Source organism: Mustela nivalis, assembly GCF_964662115.1.
Source record: "Mustela nivalis genome assembly, chromosome: 2".
Lineage (NCBI taxonomy): Eukaryota > Metazoa > Chordata > Mammalia > Carnivora > Mustelidae > Mustela > Mustela nivalis.
Genome location: NC_139021.1, coordinates 158,773,091 through 158,792,543, shown reverse-complemented (window position 1 = coordinate 158,792,543; position 19,453 = coordinate 158,773,091). Strand labels below are relative to the sequence as shown.

Sequence of the window (19,453 nt, the reverse complement as noted above, 5' to 3'; positions counted from 1 at the left end):
ATTATACAGAACCAACAAGAAGATTTAGAGACAGAAAAGGTAAGTGTAGGTCAGAGTTATTGGGAAAGATGTGGCTTTGATGAATAGAATTAAAAAAATAATTTTGTAAAAGCCAATAAAAGTAAAATCATGCTAATTTTATACAATTTATAAAAATAGATAAAGAGAAAATGACAACAATTTGATGTACTCATTTTCCAGTATTTTTTCTATGTTGGGTTTTTTTTTGTTTGTTTTTTTGGTTAACACTCAAAATTCAGGTCACACTGTAACCAGCTTCTTTCTCGTGATAGTATATGGTGCCCATCTTTCCACATTATTAAATCTTCCAACACTTCAATATAAATAGCCACCCAACATTCCAATACAATAGCTTATTCTGTCAATCTCTCGTTGCACCCTTGTAATAATTTATTGTCAAGAGCACTGCTGTGGGTAGGTAGAATCTGAATGAAGGAAAGGGAGCAGGCTGGCTTACAGAGAGGGTTCTGAGGAGGGGAGTCCATTTGGTGGTGCCGCTGAAGAGATCCTGGCTGGAGATGTGGGGCTGGAGGGGAGGGCGGGAGGCCCTGGAGAATGTCAGAGGTGGGAGGGTTCTCGGAAGTCATCTTGCTCACCATCCCTCCTGGAGCTCCACTTCCCTCTGCAACATCCCTGAGAGGGGGTTCCCCACTCCCCATTCCTGTGTCTGGGAGCTCATTGCCACTCAAGGCTATCCATGACATCGCTGCCAAGTTCACTGCTGTTAGAAAGCTCATTCTTCATGGTCTCCTGCTTCCATTCTAGGATCACGCCGCTGGCCTGCTTCAGTTGCCAAATTCCTCACAATGGCCAACAGGGCTTTCCATCACTGGGCTCCCGCCGATCTCTCGAACCCCAGTGTACCCCATGAACACAATGCAATCAGAATAAATACGTATTTTCTTGAGAATCTAAAATATTCCTCCTGTTGTCTCCACTCATTGATTTAGGAGGTCTGTTGAACAATAGTCTGTCTAGACCATCAGAAACGTCACACGATTGGTGTTTAGACCGGACGTGCAGTATTTTGTGACTTCCTGCCCCGAGAGGCTGGTAAGTAGAGAAGTCCCGCGGGTGCTGTGCACAATATTCCACCCGTCATCAGAGCCCCCCCCCCCACCACCTCACCGCCTGTCCCCCCAGCCCACATCCACACACCAAAAACAAAGGAGAATAATTCTTTCTATTGAGGCACCCAGGTCTCCCCGTAGTTTCCACCTATGATCACCTTCTGCCTGCTGAAGCAGCAGGAATCAGACTAATCTGTCTTCTCTCTGATGGCCTTTCACAACTCTGCAGACAGCCGTCTTGCACTCAGGGAGGGTCAGACTGGGGAAGCCTGAAAGCCAGGCAGAGGTGTCCAGACTTGACTTGGCAGCTAATGAGGAGTGCTGGCGGTTCTTAAGCGGGGAGGGAGATGACTGAAGTCATGTCTGAGGACAACTCCACCAGCAGCCCAGGCGTAGGGCGACCTGGGTGGGGAGCCAGCTAGACACGGGAGCTCCGGCCAAGGAGCTATCATCATCTAGAAAAGAGGAACCTAGGAAAGGTAGTTACAAGAAGATGAAGGGGACTTGGTGGTTCAGACACTGGTATGGGAATGAACCTGTAGGCTGTCTTGCACTCCTCTGGCTATGTTTCGTCTCCCCAGACTGGGGAGCCTGTAGAATCATGCCTCTTTGGTACCATCCCTGCACTGTGCTTGAAAACCACCTGCTGACAGGGGAATGCAGGTACTGTTGTAGTCAGACACTGAGGTTTGCCTGGGAAAATGGTGTTGGCGTTAGGAACGACCATTTCACTTCACAAACCTGTACAGAGCAGGGAGGGGTCCCAGGGTAGATGCTAGGCCTATGGGATGGGCAGTTTTTTGGTGACAAGGCGGCAAGGCCACCGTCTCCAGTATTTCAGTCAAATACTGATCTAGACATTGCTGTGAAGGTATTTGTGGATATCATCAGTTTTTCGTTGTTGTTGTTTTTTGTTTTTTTAAGTAAGTAAGATTATCCTAGATAATCTGGGCGGGCCTCATTCAATCAGTTGAAAGGTCTTAGCAGAACTGAAGTTTGCCTGAAGAAGAAATTCCAGCTGTGAACGCAGCTTCTGCCTGTGCCCAAGAGAACCTGTGTGTAGAAATACCTACGTACACAGGCACGTAGATGTGCATATGTGTGTATCTGTAACACTGATACAAAATGATTATCTGTCCCATAGTTCATATGTAAATTTCACCAACTGTTCCAACAACGTCCTCCTTCATAGCTGTTTCTTCCCCCTGATCCAGCATCCAATCCAGGATCACTTACCACATGTTCATATCTCTTTGAGTCTTCTTTAATCGAGATCAGGTCCTCAGCTTTTTATTAATCTCATGAACTCGATTTTTTTTTGAATTTAGATTACAGGCCAGTTATTCTGCCGAATGGCCTTGCATTTGGTTTGCATGATGGGTCCTCACAATTAGATCGAGGCTATGGAGTTTTGGCAGATACACCAGAGAAATGACACCAACTCCTTCTCAGGGCGTCATATCAGGCGGCACATGAGGTCAGTTTGTCTGTTGACTGGTCTTGTTAACTGACTCAGTTTTTAAGGTTGTGTTCACCAGGTTAACCCACTGTAGAATTACTCATTTTCCCTTTGTAGCTAGGAAGCAATTTGTAGAGAGGTACTTTCCGTTCATGTAAATATCCTATTTTTCATCAAACTTCCAAGTTGTAGCATCCACTGATGATTCTTGTCTCTGCCGGTTATTATTAATGGTTGCACAAGGATGATATTCTAACTTCATTATTCCTTCTACATTTACTCGTTAATATTCTTCTATGAGAGAAAGTTCTCCTTTATTTATTTATTATTTACATTAGTATAAGCTCATACATCCTTTTTAAAACATTTTTAATTCAAGTATTGTTAACATACAGTTATATTATTTTCAGGTGTACGATATAGTGATTCAACACTTCTAGACATTACTCAGTGGTCATCACAATAAGTCTGCTTAGTCTCCTCCACCCATTCCCCCATCCTCCCACCTCCCCTCCAGTAGCCATGAGACTCTACAGTTGAGTCTATAGTTGAGTTTCTTGGTTTGTCTCTCTCTCTCTCTCTCACTCACTCTTACTTTTTCTTTGTTAGCTTTGTTTCTTGAATTCCACATATGAGTTCAATCATATGGTATTTGTCTTTCTCTGATTTATTTTGCTTGGCATTATATTCTCTAGCTCCACCTATGTTGTTGCAAATGATAAAATTTCAGTCTTTTTATGGCTGAATAATATTCCTCTGTGTGTGTGTGTTTATGTGTGTGTGCGTGCGTGTGTGAGAGAGAGAGAGAGAAAGAGAGAGCTTCTTTATCTTCATCTATTGATGGATACTTGGGCTGCTTCCAAAATTTGGCTATTGTAAATAATGCTGCAGTAAACATAAGGGTGCATGTATCCATTTGAATTACTGTTTTTGTATTTTGGGTGGTAATTACCCACTAGCATGATTACTGAATCATATGGGAGTTCTATTTTTAGCTTTTTGAGGAACCTCTGTACTATTTTCTATACTGGCTGTACCAGTTACATTCCCACAACCAGTGCACAAATGCTTCTTTTTGTCCACATCCTCACCAACACTTGTTACTTCTTATGTTGTTGATTCTAGCCATTCTGACAGGCATGAGGCAATATCTCATTGCAGTTTTGATTTCCCTGATGATGAGTAATGTTGAGCATCTTTTCATGTGTCTGTCAACCTGTATGTCTTCTTTGGAGGATATCTGTGTCTTCTGCCCATTTTAAATTGGATTATTTATTTTTGGGGTGTTGAGTTGTGTTAGTTCTTTATATATTCTGGATGCTATGGGTTCCTAGATTCTTATTTTATTCAAAGAATGTCCTATGGGAATGTAACTACTGTTATTTAATGTTCAGATTGCCCCAGATTTGACCAGTGGGATCCTCTTCTGATTCCTCTGTCCTTTTGACATATTGCTACTATCTTTTTAGCACCTCCTTAATTTCTGGAACAACATGATATTCTAGTTCATCTTGTATTTTCTCTCTGAGCCCTGAAACCAGCCATTTCTCCAATGAGTCCTGGTTCCTTTTACTGATGAAAGGTATTTAGAAACCAAGAGCAAGCTGCCAGGTGTGCTCAGTGCTATTGGGTGTCTACTTCTAAGACTTTTAGCAGACAGAACTAAGAAATATGATCTGATATTGATATCTTATTACTATATCTTTACACATGCACAACCATGAACTCATATAGATATCTCCCATTCTAATCCATTACCATAAGATGGATTTTAGTGTTTCTTCTCTTTATCTTTGTAACTCTCTTCTCCAACAGCAAGAATGGGCTCCCATTAACCTCAATATATTTATTCAATTGTTCGATTCTATACACACTAAAAACTTTTAGGATTGCTAGCCCATACCACTATAGGAAAAAGTCCTTCAACTAGAATTCAGTATTCATTGGTTTTTGTTTGTTTTTTTTACTCTCCCTTCAGTGAGGTAGTATTATTTATTTGAAATAGAGTTAGGTTCATTCACTTCAATTTATGTTCCATTTTTAGGTGGTTTTGAGGGTTTTTTCCCCTTCTCCTCATCCTTGTTCATTATTTTTTAAGAAAAGAAGTATTCCTTACCTAGAGCCTGTGGGTTTGTGGATGGATTTGATGGGGTCTGTAAACCCGCTGCAGTTTAATGCAAACTATTTGATATGTGTGTACCTTTCCTGGGGAGAAAATCCACAGCTTTCAAAATATTCTTAAAGTGAACTTTAACCTAAAAAGTTTAGGGAGCAAGAGAAGAGAGCAGAAATCCAGGGGCCAGCCCTCTTTAGAAGTCTCTTCCCAGTGGGAGAGAAAGTTTCACCAGCTTATAAAATTCTCCAAAGAAGACAAGTGTCTATTTATCTTGTATCTACGCCAAGTGCCAAGGACACACACAAATGCCAAGTGAAGAGACACCAAAGGAGGGAAGAGAAACTTGGGAGCAAATCTGCACATGGAGCTCACGACTGCTCTTTGCCAAGAAGGCCTAGAACCAAACCAGAGTACAGAGAGGTAGGTTGGAGGAAGGGGAACCCAGCATGAGCATTTATCTATAGGTATACACAGAAAACTAAAACAGGAGAAAAGTCTCAGCATGCTGAAGAGACATTGACCCAAGGCTCTGACACACTCCTTGCATAGATCGTTTCAAGGTCCATGGGTGGTTTCAAGGTCCCTGCTAAATTAGAGAACAAGAGTAATTACACCTGGGTAGGACAGCAGTGAGTCAGACGGGGTTTACCATTTGCAGGCATGAGTTGAAAGCTTTCCCTGGGTGTGGTGGGAGGTAGGAACCCACCTTGGCATCTGACATAAGATGTTTCATGGAAGGGTGGCACTGCTCCTCAAGGAATTTCTGCTGCTAAAGAGGGACCTTCTCTCTCTCTCTCTCTCTCTCTCTCTCTCTCTTCCTTGCTCCCTCTCTCTCCCCCAAATGAATAAATAAAATCTTAAAAAATAAAGGGGGGAGGGGCGCCTGGGTGGCTCAGATGGTTAAGTGTCTGCCTTTGGCTCAGGTCATGATCTCAGGGTCCTGGGATAGGGCACTGCATCAGGCTCGCTGCTCAGTGGAGAGTCTGCTTCTCCCTCTACCTCTGCCTCTTTCCCTGTTTGTGCTCTCTCTGTCTCTCACTCTTTCTCAAATGAATAAATAAAATCTTAAAAAAAAAAAAAAAAAGAGCGGTCTACAAGACCAGTGCTCTAACCACTGAGCTATGGAGGCTGCCCGTTAAAAGAGCGGTCTAGAATGGAGATAATGAGGTGCAAGCCTCATGGCCAAGGACAACCTCCTCAGATGTGTCAAGGACAACCCACTAAGGGCCAGCCAGGAATCCAAAAGAAACCAAAAACCTAGTCTGTGCCACGTGGCTCAAAGCTTGTCTAGAAAGTCATGGGCAGGCCACAGCAAAATCACAGAACACAAACCGAGCCCATATATGCTAAGTGATCTGTGGGGTGAGTAAACCAGGGAAAGTCTCCTAAAGGAAAGAGCTGATACACACTATGAAAGGGCTGAGACTGAGGAAAAGATAAGAGAAGTGACAAGGGTGTTCTACTTGGCAGTGACAGCTCAAGGGATAAACAGAGGTTTGGGGCAGAGATGGTTGATCCTCCAGCAGAGAAGGGGGTTTGCATCAAAGACCGATCTGGAGGGTGCTGAGGTCACATGCCCATAAAGGACACTGTTCTTGAAGAGGAACGATGTGATGGTTATGATGTTTGAGGGAGAGACTGTGTAGGGCTGAACTGGGGAGTTGCAAATGCAAGGAGAACAGCAGGGGGGTTAGTAAGATCACCGGGATGGGAAGTATCTGCCTGGGCTGGAACAGGTGGCAGTGTAAACACAGATACATTTACACAGATAATAAAAATGAAAATCACCACTCACATTTTATATGGCTCTGTGGACTCAGATCACATGTGCCCACATATAATTCTATGAGCAACACTGAGAATTATTTATAATGCTTTACTGAGCAGCTATTATGTGCTGGTCATTGAGTTAACTGCTTGGCTGAGTCTCACAACTACTGCATGAGGGAAACCATGTACTTTCTACTTTCTATCACGTGCTGTAAATTTGCTCAAATGTGAATCTCATGAGAACCCTGTGTGTTCAGTGCATCAGGAGTTATTATCCCCCATTTTATAGTAGAAAAAACAAACGCTAGAAAAGGTGAAGACCCTCACTCACAGCCACTCAGCCAAGGGCCGTCCGCCAACACTTTGGACTCTTATTTTGGGGATCCCTTACTTTCTCCCTCGGTTCACGTACAAGGTATTAACAGAGCCCTCCAGTGTCAAATGTCACTTTGGCCTAGATCTACAGCCCACTTCATCTAAACACACCAAATTCCTACCATTGGTTCACCAAAGGTCAGTAATGCGGCTCACTCAAGGGTCACTCAGCTGAGTCTGGCCTGCCTGGACAAAGAACCCAAGGAATGGAAGTAGAGGTGAGGGCAAGGTGACCTAAAAGATGAGGTCACCTCCCCATCTTTTAGAAGACATAACCACTCCAGTCCCCTGCTCCTGACTCAGTGGGGGCACTGGAGTGTGGGGGAAGACACACATTCAATCTGCATTACATCAGGTTGTACAAGACAGAGGGAGGGCAAGCTCTCAAGGTCACCATTATGTCTTCAAGCCAGGGTTGGGTCTTAGGAAAGCAAGCAAAATGCTGGCGGTTGCTTGGAACTGGAGCAAGCAAGGAGGAAATCCCTGGGGAGACACTTGCCTAGGGCTTGTTCTGCAGATGGTCCCTCCGGCCCCTTGGAATCTACTCCCACTCTCTGTGGCTCCTGCCATTAGCCAATCATAGCCACACACGCACCCTACTCTTCCATTTGAGATGCTCTCCCCTTTCCCTTCAAATCCTCTTTTCCGGGCCCATGAGCTGCTTGTTTCAGTTTTTCTACACCGCACAATGACATGGGTTATTATGAACCAAGAGAGTTGCTGCCGGGCTCACCTTGGGAACAGGTGAGCGTAAGGTATGTTTTACATCTGGCCATATACTCAGATCTCTGCTCTATCACTTGCCCGGCTCACCTGATTCTAAGACTGCTTTCCACAAGTCACGGAAATGACTGCAACATGGTACCGAGGTGGGGTGAGCACCAGGCCCACGTGGAGCTCCAGAGAGGCTGAGGGGAGACCCCATGGGCAGGAGCTAGAAGACAGACAGAGCTGGGAGGGCGGGGAGCAAATGGGCTGCTTTTTAGCTCCAGGCAAAGATCAGGCACTGTATCTGTTCTTATCAAGTTAGCAGCTGGACATGTTTTCCATCTGAGAATGAGACTAAAACAGACCCTGGAGCAAGGAGTTCAATTCGGAGATTTAGCTTGCTGGCCTGTCTGGTAGGTGTTCCAAGACAATGGCTGTGTCCCTTCTGGGGCTACCGCAGATCCCCTAGCAAGAGCTGCAGAAGAATATGAAAGTCTTTGTGCAGCATTTTCTTACACTAAAGCTCCCACTCCACAAAATGCATTGAGCACTTACTATATGCCGGGCATCTGGAACATGGGCACTGTTGATGAGCAATGTATAACTTTGCACTTACTATACTCCAGGCCCTATTCATTCTCATAGCAGCCCCGTGGGTTGTCTATAAAAATGCCTCCACTTCACAGATAAGGAAACCAAGGTTCAGAAAGACAAGAAACATGCCTGAACTCACACAGCAAGAACATGACAGAAGCAGGATTCCAACCCACGTTTTCCAAGGTTGTGTAGCTCACCACCATCCCACAGGATCCCTGAGAAGTCAGGGCCACTCCAGGCCCTGGAAGCCATGTCCCCAGGGGGAGACAGAATATAAACAGATCATGAAATGTAAGATGCTCCTGGCTCTAATGGAAGCACGAAGAAAGTACTCTCTTTTTCTTTTAGTCTATTCCTGTGATAGTGTGTGAGGGTAGGACCCCAGGATCAGTGGAATGTCAGGTGCAATTCTTGTCTTTCTGCGACTGCTCACCTCTTTGTTCGTTGTCAGAGAGTCAAGAGGCCAGTGAGAAATGGCCACTTTGGAGGGTTCATCTATTCCCATTTATAGGCTGGGACCTTCACACCCATTGTCATGCTTAAACCCCACTCTGTGGCCCTTGCTGTTCCGTCAGCATTGAATGTGCTTCCCCAGATACCCCCCAGCTCGCTTGCTCGCGTCTCCTGGCCTCTGCTCCAGTCTCCCCAACCGGGAGAGGTCCTTCTCTAACTCCTTGTCTGAAATAGCTTTCTGGGGAGCCTGGCTGGCGCAGTTAGTAGAGCACACACCTCTTGATGTTGGGGTTGTGAGTTTGAGCCCCGTGCTGGGGGTAGAGATGACAAGGATTGAAAGATAATAAATTGAAATGAAAAAATGGAATGAAATAAAATAAAATAGCTCCCTCTACACCTTTATGCCTTCTACTTAGCTTTCTGTCTCTTAGTGAACTCGGCAGTCTGAAGTTTGATTTTACACTTACCTGCTTGTTGTCTGTCTCCCCAGATGAAGACCGGGCCTACTTCTGTCTCAGTTACTGCTCTACCCCCAGCACCTAAAACGGGATCTGGAACACAACAAATAATAAATAATTGGTTGAGCAAGTGAATCAATTTGAACCTTACAACCATCCTTCAAGAAAAATCATCCTTGACAACATGAACCTCGTTGCCATTTTTAAAAATAAGGGAACTGGGGTGCCTGGGGTGGCTCAATGGGTCAAAGCCTCTGCCTTCAGCTCAGGTCATGATCCCGGGGTCCTGGAATCGAGCCCCGCATGGGGCTCTCTGCTCAGCAGGGAGCCTGCTTCCCCCTCTCTCTCTGCCTGCCTCTCTGCCTACTGTGATCTCTGTCTGTCAAATAAATAAAATCTAAAAAAAAAACAAAACAAAACAAAAAAAACCTTCTTTAAATTAAAAAATAAAAGAATAAATAAGGGACCAAGCATATAAAAGTTATGTGGCCAGTTGAGTCACACAGGGCCTGCCGTTGGGACAGATGTGTGCCCAGGCCCCTCTCCTTCCCACACCGCCCTCCCGCCCCCACACTGCTCTCTTCTCCTCCCCTGACTCAGTCCATTGTTCTGTGGTCCAGGGTCTGTTGGTTGTTTACAGAAAGGAAAGAAACCCAACACCACCCAGGAGCGCCATTTACCAACCCCGGGTAGGTGGAGTGGCATCCTCTGAGAAGCACGGCACAGTCTGTGTCACCTCCTCCCTTCTCTCTGCCACCAAGCATCCAGGGCAGCGTGGTGGGCCAGGTTCAGGTCACCCTCCAGACAGCAAGAGTGGCTCAACCTCCCCAGTGTTGCAAGGAACACTCGCCTCTCTCTCTCCCTCCTGGCCTTCCTCCACGAGCCCCACAGCGGGGCACCCACACACCTGTCTCATCAGCCCCGGGGGGAGTAAAAGAATCCATCTCATCAGTGTGTGGACGTCCGCCTGCAAGGCTTCTCCCAGCATTGCGAAGGTGGAAATGCAGGGAAAGACCCACTTTTGGGTTCCTTGTATGAGGCAGAGGCCACGTGAGGGAGGAGACGTGAGGTCACGACCACAGACTCGTGCATGAACTGGTAGCAGGGGTCCAGAGCTCACTCAAACAAATGAGCAAACACAGGGTCTCAGGGAGCAAAGAAATGGGAAAATCAGCTGACGGATCTGGGTTTGTGTCACAGCCCACCTCTGATAAGCTATGTGGTGTGATACAAGGGAAGTTACTTCCTTTGCAAATAGGGATAATTAAATAATAGCTGCTCAGAGTACTTTATGCAGTAAGTACAAAACCCACTAAGAAATCTGTGAGGGCATCTTGGAAACTCTCAAGTATCTATAAACACAGAGATGTGTTAAATGTATATTTTTTCTGATTAAAAATGACTCATTATATTGGGGCACCTGGGTGGCTCAGTCGGTTGAGCATCTGCCTTCTGCTTAGGTCATGATCCCAGGGTCCTGGGATCAAGCCCCACATCGGGCTCCCTGCTCTGCGGGAAGCCTGCTTCTCCCACTCCCACTCCCTCTGCCTATGTTCCCTCTCTTGCTGTGTCTCTCTCTGTCAAATAAATAAATAAAATCTTAAAAAAAAAAAAAAGACTCATTATAGAAAACATAACCAACACAATCAACACATAAAAAGTATAAAGAAAATAAAAATCACCTGTAATTGCACTACTCATAATCACTGTTATCATTTCATGTATCTCTTTCCATCTCTTTTCAAAAACCCATGTATGCAAACACATATGATATACACCCGTGTCCCCTCACCACAAGACTGGACTGCACAGGCTGCACGCCCAGGAATTTGCATCATTAATTTCATTAGAGCAGTAATCGCAGTCCACACTGGAATTTTATCATAGTTCTGGCTAAGAAGTATTAGAAACTTATTGCTAATAATTCCTCAGTCCTTTCGTTTAATAAATACACAGTTAGTTCTCTGCAAAATGGTACACCGGGGAAACCATTATTACACCAGGAATCAGGAGATCTGAAATCTTCCTCTGAGGGTGCCAATGAAGAACGGTGTATGCTCTATGCTCTCGCAAGAAGCCTCTGTGCCTCAGTTGAAGGAAGGTGAAAATCTATGCCCTGAAGGTGAGATGGGAGTATGCAGGGGAAGGTGCACAAAGCACCCCTCTGTGGGAGGTCCTGTTCCTGTCCCCCCATCCCCAACACCCGTGAGTACATCCAGGCAGCCCAAGCACTTGAATTCATCCCTGTCCCGTTTAACAAGTGCTGACAACTCAGGGACCAAAGGAGACCTTGAGTCCTCTTGTCTCTAAGAGGCTAAAGCACCATTCCCTTTGCCTCGAGCACTTAACCAATGAGTCGTTCCCATCTGAACCAGAGCTAGAGCGTGCCCTGAAGCGGCTGGCCCAGGAGGTGAGGAATACTGTCCCAGTCCCTTGAGGAGTCAGAGTCTCATCCTCTCTCAGACCACTGGGTCCTATTTTCTCAAAGAGAGCTCTCCAAATGGCTTGCTTCATAGGGTCCCAGGCCAGAGCCAAAGTCTTTGAGGGCAGGGCTCAGGAATCTGCAAAGACTTAAAACCACTCCCCCATCACCACCACCACAACTGAGATGCGCTCATAAAGTCAGAGAACTGACCTGTTAACAGCTCATTTGGGAAGACTGACAATCAAGGTTACAAAGCCATGAGTGGCCAAGCTGGAGCCAAAGGACCAGAACTCACATTTCTTTCTCAATCTTTCTCTACTTCTTTCTCCTTCTTCCTGTCTTCCTTCCCTCCTTGTCCTCCTCCCTTCCTTATTTTCTCTTTTTATTTCAAGAAAATAGACTTTTCTCATCACATACAGTTTGGCACTGGGATTCCCATTTATTGGGCAGTGCTGCTCCACACGGTTATAGAATTCAGATTTTTTGTTTGTATTTAAATAATGTTCTAGGGGTTTTTTTTCTTTTAAAGTCATAATTCTTTTTAAAAATTTTTTAAATAATTTTTTAATTTTTTAATAAACATATAATGTATTATTGACCCCAGAGGTATAGGTCTGTGAATTGCCAGGTTTACACACTTCACAGCACTCACCATAGCACATACCCTCTCCAGTGTCCATAACCCACCCACCCTCTCCCGACCCCCGACCCCCTGGCCACCCTCAGTTTGTTTTGTGAGATTAAGAAAATCCATCATTCTTTTTAAAGTCAGTAACCAGGAAAGACGTCCTGACGCACTGTAACGAATCACCATAATTCTTCCTCTGCCGGTAGGAGCTAGAACATGGGAAGAAGGAAAACAAGTGGTGTGGGAATAAGTGAAAGTTTCATTAGTTCACGTGTGAATGCATTCATTTATGCACCATATGTCACTAAGCTGGGAATTCAACAGCCTTCTTTCCAAGTCAGCTCATGACAGCACTGCTGACTGAAAAATGAAACCGGATGTCTCAGTGAACAAGCCCTGGGCCAAAAAGGGCCAGGGGCAGTTGTTGGGGGCTGGGGAAGGGGGAGAAACAGAGAGAAGATGGTCCCAAGCCCACCTTTGTTCTCTCAAATGACCATCTCTGTCTTTTCATGCTCTCTCTCTCTTTTTTGTTAATTTTGGTACTAAGTTTTAAAATTTATATTATTTCATTTATTTATTGTGTTCAGTTAGCCAGCATATATAGTACACCGTAAGTTTTTGTTGTACTATTTAACGATTCTTTTTTTTTTTTTAAGATTTTATTTATTTGACAGAGAGAGAGTCAACCAGAGCGGGAACACAAGCAGAGGGAGTGGGAGAGGGAGAGGGGACCCTGAGGCGGGGCTCGATTCCAGGACCCTGGGATCATGACCTGAGCTAAAGGCAGACGCTTAATGACTGAGCCACCCAGGCGCCCTTGTTTAGTGATTCATCAGTTGCATATAACACCCAGTGCTCCATCTCTCTTGGTTTCCCTCTTTTGGGAGGGGCAGAATGTATGCTGCAAGAGTCACAGATGGTGTTTTTACTCCCAGGTTGGCCACATCCTCGGCTCGAGAACAGAATCCAGGGTGGGGAAGGAAGGGGACTTCCGCCCTCCCAGAGCATCAGCGCCTGGCATGCTGGGAACGCCAGGGAGGCAATCCGTGGCATCCCTGGACAGACCAGCAGGCTTAGCTGACCATGCAGAGCCAATAAAGATCATCTTCCTGGATTTTCATAAGGTTTTGAATGGGTTCCCACACTTAAGTAGTCCTTGGGCGACTTAGAAAAGATGGCTGAGTATAAAAAGTTTCATAAGCAGGATGTTGGGGAGATTAAGGGTGCTGTTTAGCACCCTCCAAAATCATTTTTGGCATTAATTTGCTCTGCCTCACGTGGTCTCCTAGTCAACCTTGTCTTCTTCTCTCTCTCTCTCTCTAATCTCAGTGGCCCTTTACAACTGTATGGCATCTTCCGCAGACCCATGCCGCTTTGCACAGGGCTATACCCTGGGACTTGCACAAAGCTGGGGTCAAGGGAGGTATAGCAGAATGATCTCAGCACACAAAGGCCACTTTATGTTCCAGCCTTAAACACTGAAGACATAAAACCATTCTTAAATATGTGCTGGCTGAGTATATGGAGGATAAAACATCCTTTTGAAGAGAAACTTGCTCTTGTACAATCAGGTCATTATGTACTGTCACAAAAGCATGGTCCTGGCAGAGGGGAAAGCACTGTAAAGGCGGATAAAGCAGGCAAAATTGCCTGGGCGGGGTGGTGTCAAAACATCAGGGTGGCAGCGGCCCAGAGGCATGAGGTGACTGAGGCTGAGGAAACCGCTCAGAGCTCTGTCTCCCTCCACGGACAGTCACCCCATAAACTGACAGCTATGCACCTGCAAGATACAGAAAGCAGAACCGAGAACAGAACAGCACGCAGTCTTCAAAGCCACCATTACTGTGGGTCTCCAAAGTGCAAAGCACTGTGCTAAGGAGATCTCGCTCACTTGCTTTCTCTGTACGTTATTTCCCTTCATTTCCTCAGTAATTACGCGTGGAAGGCATCGTTCCCTACTTCACAGGTGAGGTAGCCAGGGTCGTCCAGCTAAGGTGGGATTCAAACTCAGACCCTCCCCCCGGCACATGCACACACACGTGACAGCCTGTACCTTTTTTTAAAACCACATCATAGAGAAGATGAATGTAAGTGTCTATGCCTGCGATGACAAGAGAATTTCTCAAGGCTTCTCCATATTTATCAATATATTTTGTTTTTGAAAAATCACTCACTCTTTAAAAAAAAATAAAAGTCATACATAATTATTCTTTTTTTTTTTTAAGATTTTATTTATTTATTTGTCAGGCATAGAGGGAGAGCGAGCGAGTGAGCACAGGCAGACAGAGGCAGAGGGAGAAGCAGGCTCCCTGCCGAGCAAGGAGCCCGATGCGGGACTCGATCCCAGGACGCTGGGATCATGACCTGAGCCGAAGGCAGCCGCTTAACCAACTGAGCCACCCAGGCGTCCCGATACATAATTATTCTTATCAAGCCAAACAATTCAGAGAAGAATGAATAGTATGACTTGTCCTTGACATTCCCTATGATTGAAAGTATAGATGTAACAAAAGCATATTGGGGAGGAGAAAACATTTTTTAAAGAGAGAAGAAACAAAATCTATAGTCCTCTCACTTTAATGAAATAACCAAGAGAAATTCAGAATACTAATTTTCTACATTTGGGGTGTTTGTTGTGTGATATACATTCAGTGTATTTTGTATCCTGTTTTCCTCGAGTTATGTCACAAGCATTTCCATGTCATCTGTCTGGTCTTCTTACTCCTTGAAGTTCATGGCTGAGTGGCATGTAACTGAGAACCACGGTTTGCTTAAACCATCCTTCCACCGCCGAGCATTTAGATTGTTTCTAATTATTTGCTATTATCAAGTGTGCTGTGATTAAGATCTCCATGCATTCTTTTTTTCTGTCTCCAGTTTGGATTATTTCCCTAGCATTCCCAGAAAGTAGCATTACTGGGTCAAAGGGTGTGAACATTCTTAAGGCTCTTGATCCATAGTGCCAAATTATTTTCCGAAAGGATTGAACCAATTTCCACTGTTTGGATGCTTGCTTGTTTTCTCCATGTGAGAAGTTCTGGGGAAAGACTTTGTTTAAGGCTTCTTCGTCTGTTTAACTGAAATCACTACACTTCAATGTAGCTGTTTCATACGGCCCCTGTCAAAGTCTGTTGACAATGTTTGGCCATCTGATTACTGGGTGGAAGATTTATACTGGTCTCCCTGTCTCCAGGCTCTTCCTGCCTTCAATCTGTTTTGCACACTTCAGCCAGATTCATTCTTTTGGAAACATCTCTTGCCTCGTGTCGCTGCTCCCCTCTCAGTAACGTGTAGTAACTCTCTGTTTCCTCTGGGATCAAGTCCAGACTCCTCTACTGGGCCCTGAGGACCCTCCATAATAGGGTCCCATCTCCCCCCGCCTCCAACTTTCCCAACTCAATCTCATCTCCTACCACCCTCAGCAGAAACCTACCGCCACTTCCTGTCTAGACCCCCCATTACCTCCAACTGCTCTTCCCTTTTGCTTATGTTTTCTCCCACCTGGAATGCTTTCCTTTCCTTTCTACCTAATCCAAACCCTCCTCTGCTTTTAGGGTACTTCAGTTCCACCCAGTCAGGTGAGAATTCTTCAAGAAAAGCCATAGAAAGTGGGGAAAGACCCAGAGTCAGGAATTTAGAAAGAGAGGGAAACAGAGGAGGGAAAGAAGTGGGGGACCAGGAGGATATGGGGGCCCCCACATTAAAGGCACGAATAGATTGGCAACAGAGACCAGAACAAAGGCAAAATTCACTGTGTTATTTTAAAATTCACTGCTGTTCCTACTGGCCTGAAAAAGGAATCTGTGAGTGCACAAGATTGTGGGCCAGTGCTAATAAAATAATGATGATAATAATAATTATAGCATATTAGTTAGGATTATCTTCATTTAGGGAAATGAAGACCTAAAAAAATAATGGTTTAGATATGAGAAAAAATTAATTTATGCTTTATGAAAAGAAATCCTCAGGAAGTCCAAAGCTGGAAGAGCAGCTCCCTGCTCATCCAGGACCCAAACTCTTTAGCTTTCTGCAATGCCAGGCACCCTCAGAGTGTGGTCCTCCTCCTCATGCCCCAAAATAGCAGTTAGGGCACCAGCCATCACATTCAGAGTCCAAACCAGTAACAGGCAGAAGAAGGATGATGAAGACTGTCTTCTCTCTTTAGGGAGACTTCCTGGGAAGTCACTTGCAATGCTTCTGCTCAGAACTCATTGGCCTAGTCCCATGGCTGCACCTAGCTTCAAGAAAGTCTATGTGTTCAGATGAAAATCAAGGTTATGTTACTAAGAGAAAGAGAATAGGTTGGGGGGCACACAGGTCACAGTCTGTGCTACCATTTATTGAAGCACTGTGGTAATCAATTTATATCTATTTCTCTTTTCATTTTTATACCAATTCTACTAGCAAGTACATGGTGGAAAGGAGCATAAGACCTGGACTCTGTCTGAGTCCAGTACCTGGGTGGGCTCCTTTTTTTTCCTTTTTCATGGAGACTTATTTTTCATGATATTAAAAAAAAAATCACAAAGTAATTGGTAAATCTCTTTTTTTTCCCCTGCTTAGCCAAACACACACACACATACACACACACACACACACACACACACACACACTCGTACACACGTACACACACAGTTCACCTTTTAGAGATTGAGTCTTCCAATCTCACCATACAGAACTCACTGGAGTCCTTCCTTTAGTCTATGCTTAGTTATATCTTTTTGGCATTGTAGGTCTTATTTGTGAAAAATATATAAGACTTCTTCTATAGGTCATCAAACACAAGCAGTCCTCAATAAATATCATTGAAGTAACGTTCTAAAGGGAAATAGCAATACATTCTCGAGAACACTGAATGGCAAACAGTTTTTATAAAGGAGAGGTTTACTAACAGTTACGAATGCAGAGAAGAGCATAAGGGAGATGAAATTCTTTCTCCTTCAGTTTGTATTGTTTTGTACTGTTACTCCAGTTTTCCTGTAAAACAAATGGATGGGAAAATTGCCAGATAGAGACTAGGCAGGTTTGCTAATGCTGATTTTGTGATTAATTGGTCTCCAAGACCTGGGAAGCATGAACTCTGGTGGCGCTGGAAGGGTAGCAGGGCTGTGGTTGGGGAGGCGGGGTGACAGTGGGGCAGGGTGGTTGAGGGGGGGCAGGTGGAGGGCTCATTTGATGACAAACAGAAAGCTATTTGGAAAAAGGGTTTCAGACTGATAGGGATTACAGACAGAAGGAAGGGAGAGTCTAGAGCAGAGACTTAAAAAAATACAGTGCGCATGGAAGTTGGGTGGGTGGGGCAGGCAATTAGCATCTGAGTATTGGCAGAGAAGGCAGTTTTGGCTTCGTACCACTGGCTACCCTGCGTTTCTCCCAAGGCCGAATTATTCCCAACAAGGGCAGCTAAAGAATGATCCGGCCCAGTAACTGCCAACATCTTATTGTGCCCTGCCTCCTGTGGCTTTGTGAGCCTGAGCTGTCTGCATGTTGCAGTAAAGGAGGTTTTGCGTTCTGGAATGACTAAGACTGGGTGTTGTCAGGAAGAGGAGCCAGAGAAAACCATAGGGAAAGGCTAGTTCCTAGAATTTAAGCAGCTGGAGGTCAAGGACCAGGTCAATTTTGTCTGTGCTATATCCCCATGCCAACTTCAGTGACTGGTCCACAGTTCCCACTACCCTTACCCAGTGAAATTTGTTGAATGAATGAATGAATGAATGACTATGGCCCCAAGGTCACAAGCTAAGAAGGATCCATAAGCATCTTCCTGCTGGCCCTTTAAGATGACCAGTTGGAAATGTCAGGAAACATTCTGGGGGAATTCACCCCCTGGGCAACAGCCAGTCAAAGCCAGGGGCTGAGTACAACAGGCGGTGGGTATCTGGTATTGGGTGTGGGACCTCACAGGACAGTGACTGGGAAATTATTGAGACTGGATGAGGAAAGACTTTGTACTTTCTCTTTCTGCCTTCTTCCTACCATGTAGCGACCCCCTACTAAGCCTCAGGCAACGTCCTAAATATTGTACGTGCAATATCTCCCGTAATTGGATACTCTAGGGAGGTCGACATTCACATCCCCATTTTCCAGATGATAAAGACTGGAACTTGAAGAGGTTAAGTAACCTGTTCAAGGTATGACAGCTCTTAGGGTGGAAAGCAACAGGCCAACGCCATTGGCCCTGACCCTGTGACCCTCATCTTAACCACTTCGCTTCCTGCCTCTGCTCCACACTGTTCCTCATATTCTTGCTCACTTACTCAATCTGGCTGCAAAACGGATTTTGTCCATCTATCTAAAAGACATTTTATTTTCAGATGTTTTCAGATATCAAGAAGATATATTGCAAGAACAATATGAAGAATCCCCATAGACCCTCCACCCCCATGCCCCAAATGTTGGCCTTTTACTGCCCAGAGTAAATATTAACTACATTTTCTAACATTTTTATATTCCCTTGGACTTATATTTTCATTCATTTTTTTGAGGCTTACAGACACTGTCCAAGGGCGATGATGAGAAGCAACGTGGCAGCTGGCTGGTGGGCAGCAGGCTCACTGACCACGTGTGAACCCCGAGCCCCGGGAGCAGATGTGCCGACTCCCAGCATTCCCCCAGAGGACAAGAGGGTCATCCAGTGACTCGCCTAATGGGGAGGCTTCTGAGGAATGTCCTAGACGCCAGGCTTGAGAGATTCCCCAGCTACAAAAGATGTCTAAACAAGGGAAGCATTGGTGATGACAGCCCCACAGAATAATTCTACCTCTTACTCCCTTACATTGTCAATTCAGGGCAGAAAGATTAATGTGAACCTACTCCTCATCAGGACTGAATTAGGTACCCGGGCAAGTGAGAAGACTTAATGATGCCAGCCTCCAACAACAGACAAGCAGGATGGTTGACTAGAAAAGATAAGGGAGCCTTGGTAGGAATTTCCCTACTAGTAGTCAATCAGGGACCCTCAGCTGGGGAAAACCTCACAATTATTTTGGAAACAAAATTAGAAGCTGGAGGTGGGGGGGGGGGGAGAGACAGGAGAAGATGGAGCAAGTTCTTGCATGAAAACAAGACAATCCAGCTCTGTTTCCTGCCTAATGCTGGTGGTCTTTGGAAGCTGGGGGCGGGAGGGGGGGCAGTTCAGGGGAAAGGAGGCCCTGTTAGCTGTGGCCAGAGAAGCCAGGGGGCCAGAGTACTGCAGTTCCAAGGACAGAACCGACTAGCAATGCAAGTAGAGCTGTGGTTCAATCTACAGACTTTAAAAAGAGGGAATTTAGCTAATGCTTCTGGGACAATATTTGCATGCAGAGTAGAGGGGAAAGCAAGAGGGAGGAAGAGGCTCCACCCCCCCCCCCCCCAGTGTCCTCCCCGCCAAGGAT

General features: G+C 45.2%; 1 protein-coding gene across 1 annotated transcript in view; it reads right to left on the bottom strand.

The window, feature by feature from the left end:
• Window positions 1-542: 542 nt before the first annotated feature.
• LOC309859374 (uncharacterized protein) overlaps window positions 543-19,453 on the bottom strand; it is a gene marked incomplete at its 5' end in the record, with an annotated part of 55,962 nt that continues 37,051 nt past the window's right edge. The window contains 2 exons of the mRNA XM_082720005.1: window positions 543-2,667; window positions 9,037-9,120. Coding sequence (XP_082576131.1) covers window positions 2,651-2,667; window positions 9,037-9,120 — 101 coding nt within the window. The 3' untranslated portion in view covers window positions 543-2,650. The remainder of the gene's footprint in view (window positions 2,668-9,036; window positions 9,121-19,453) is intronic.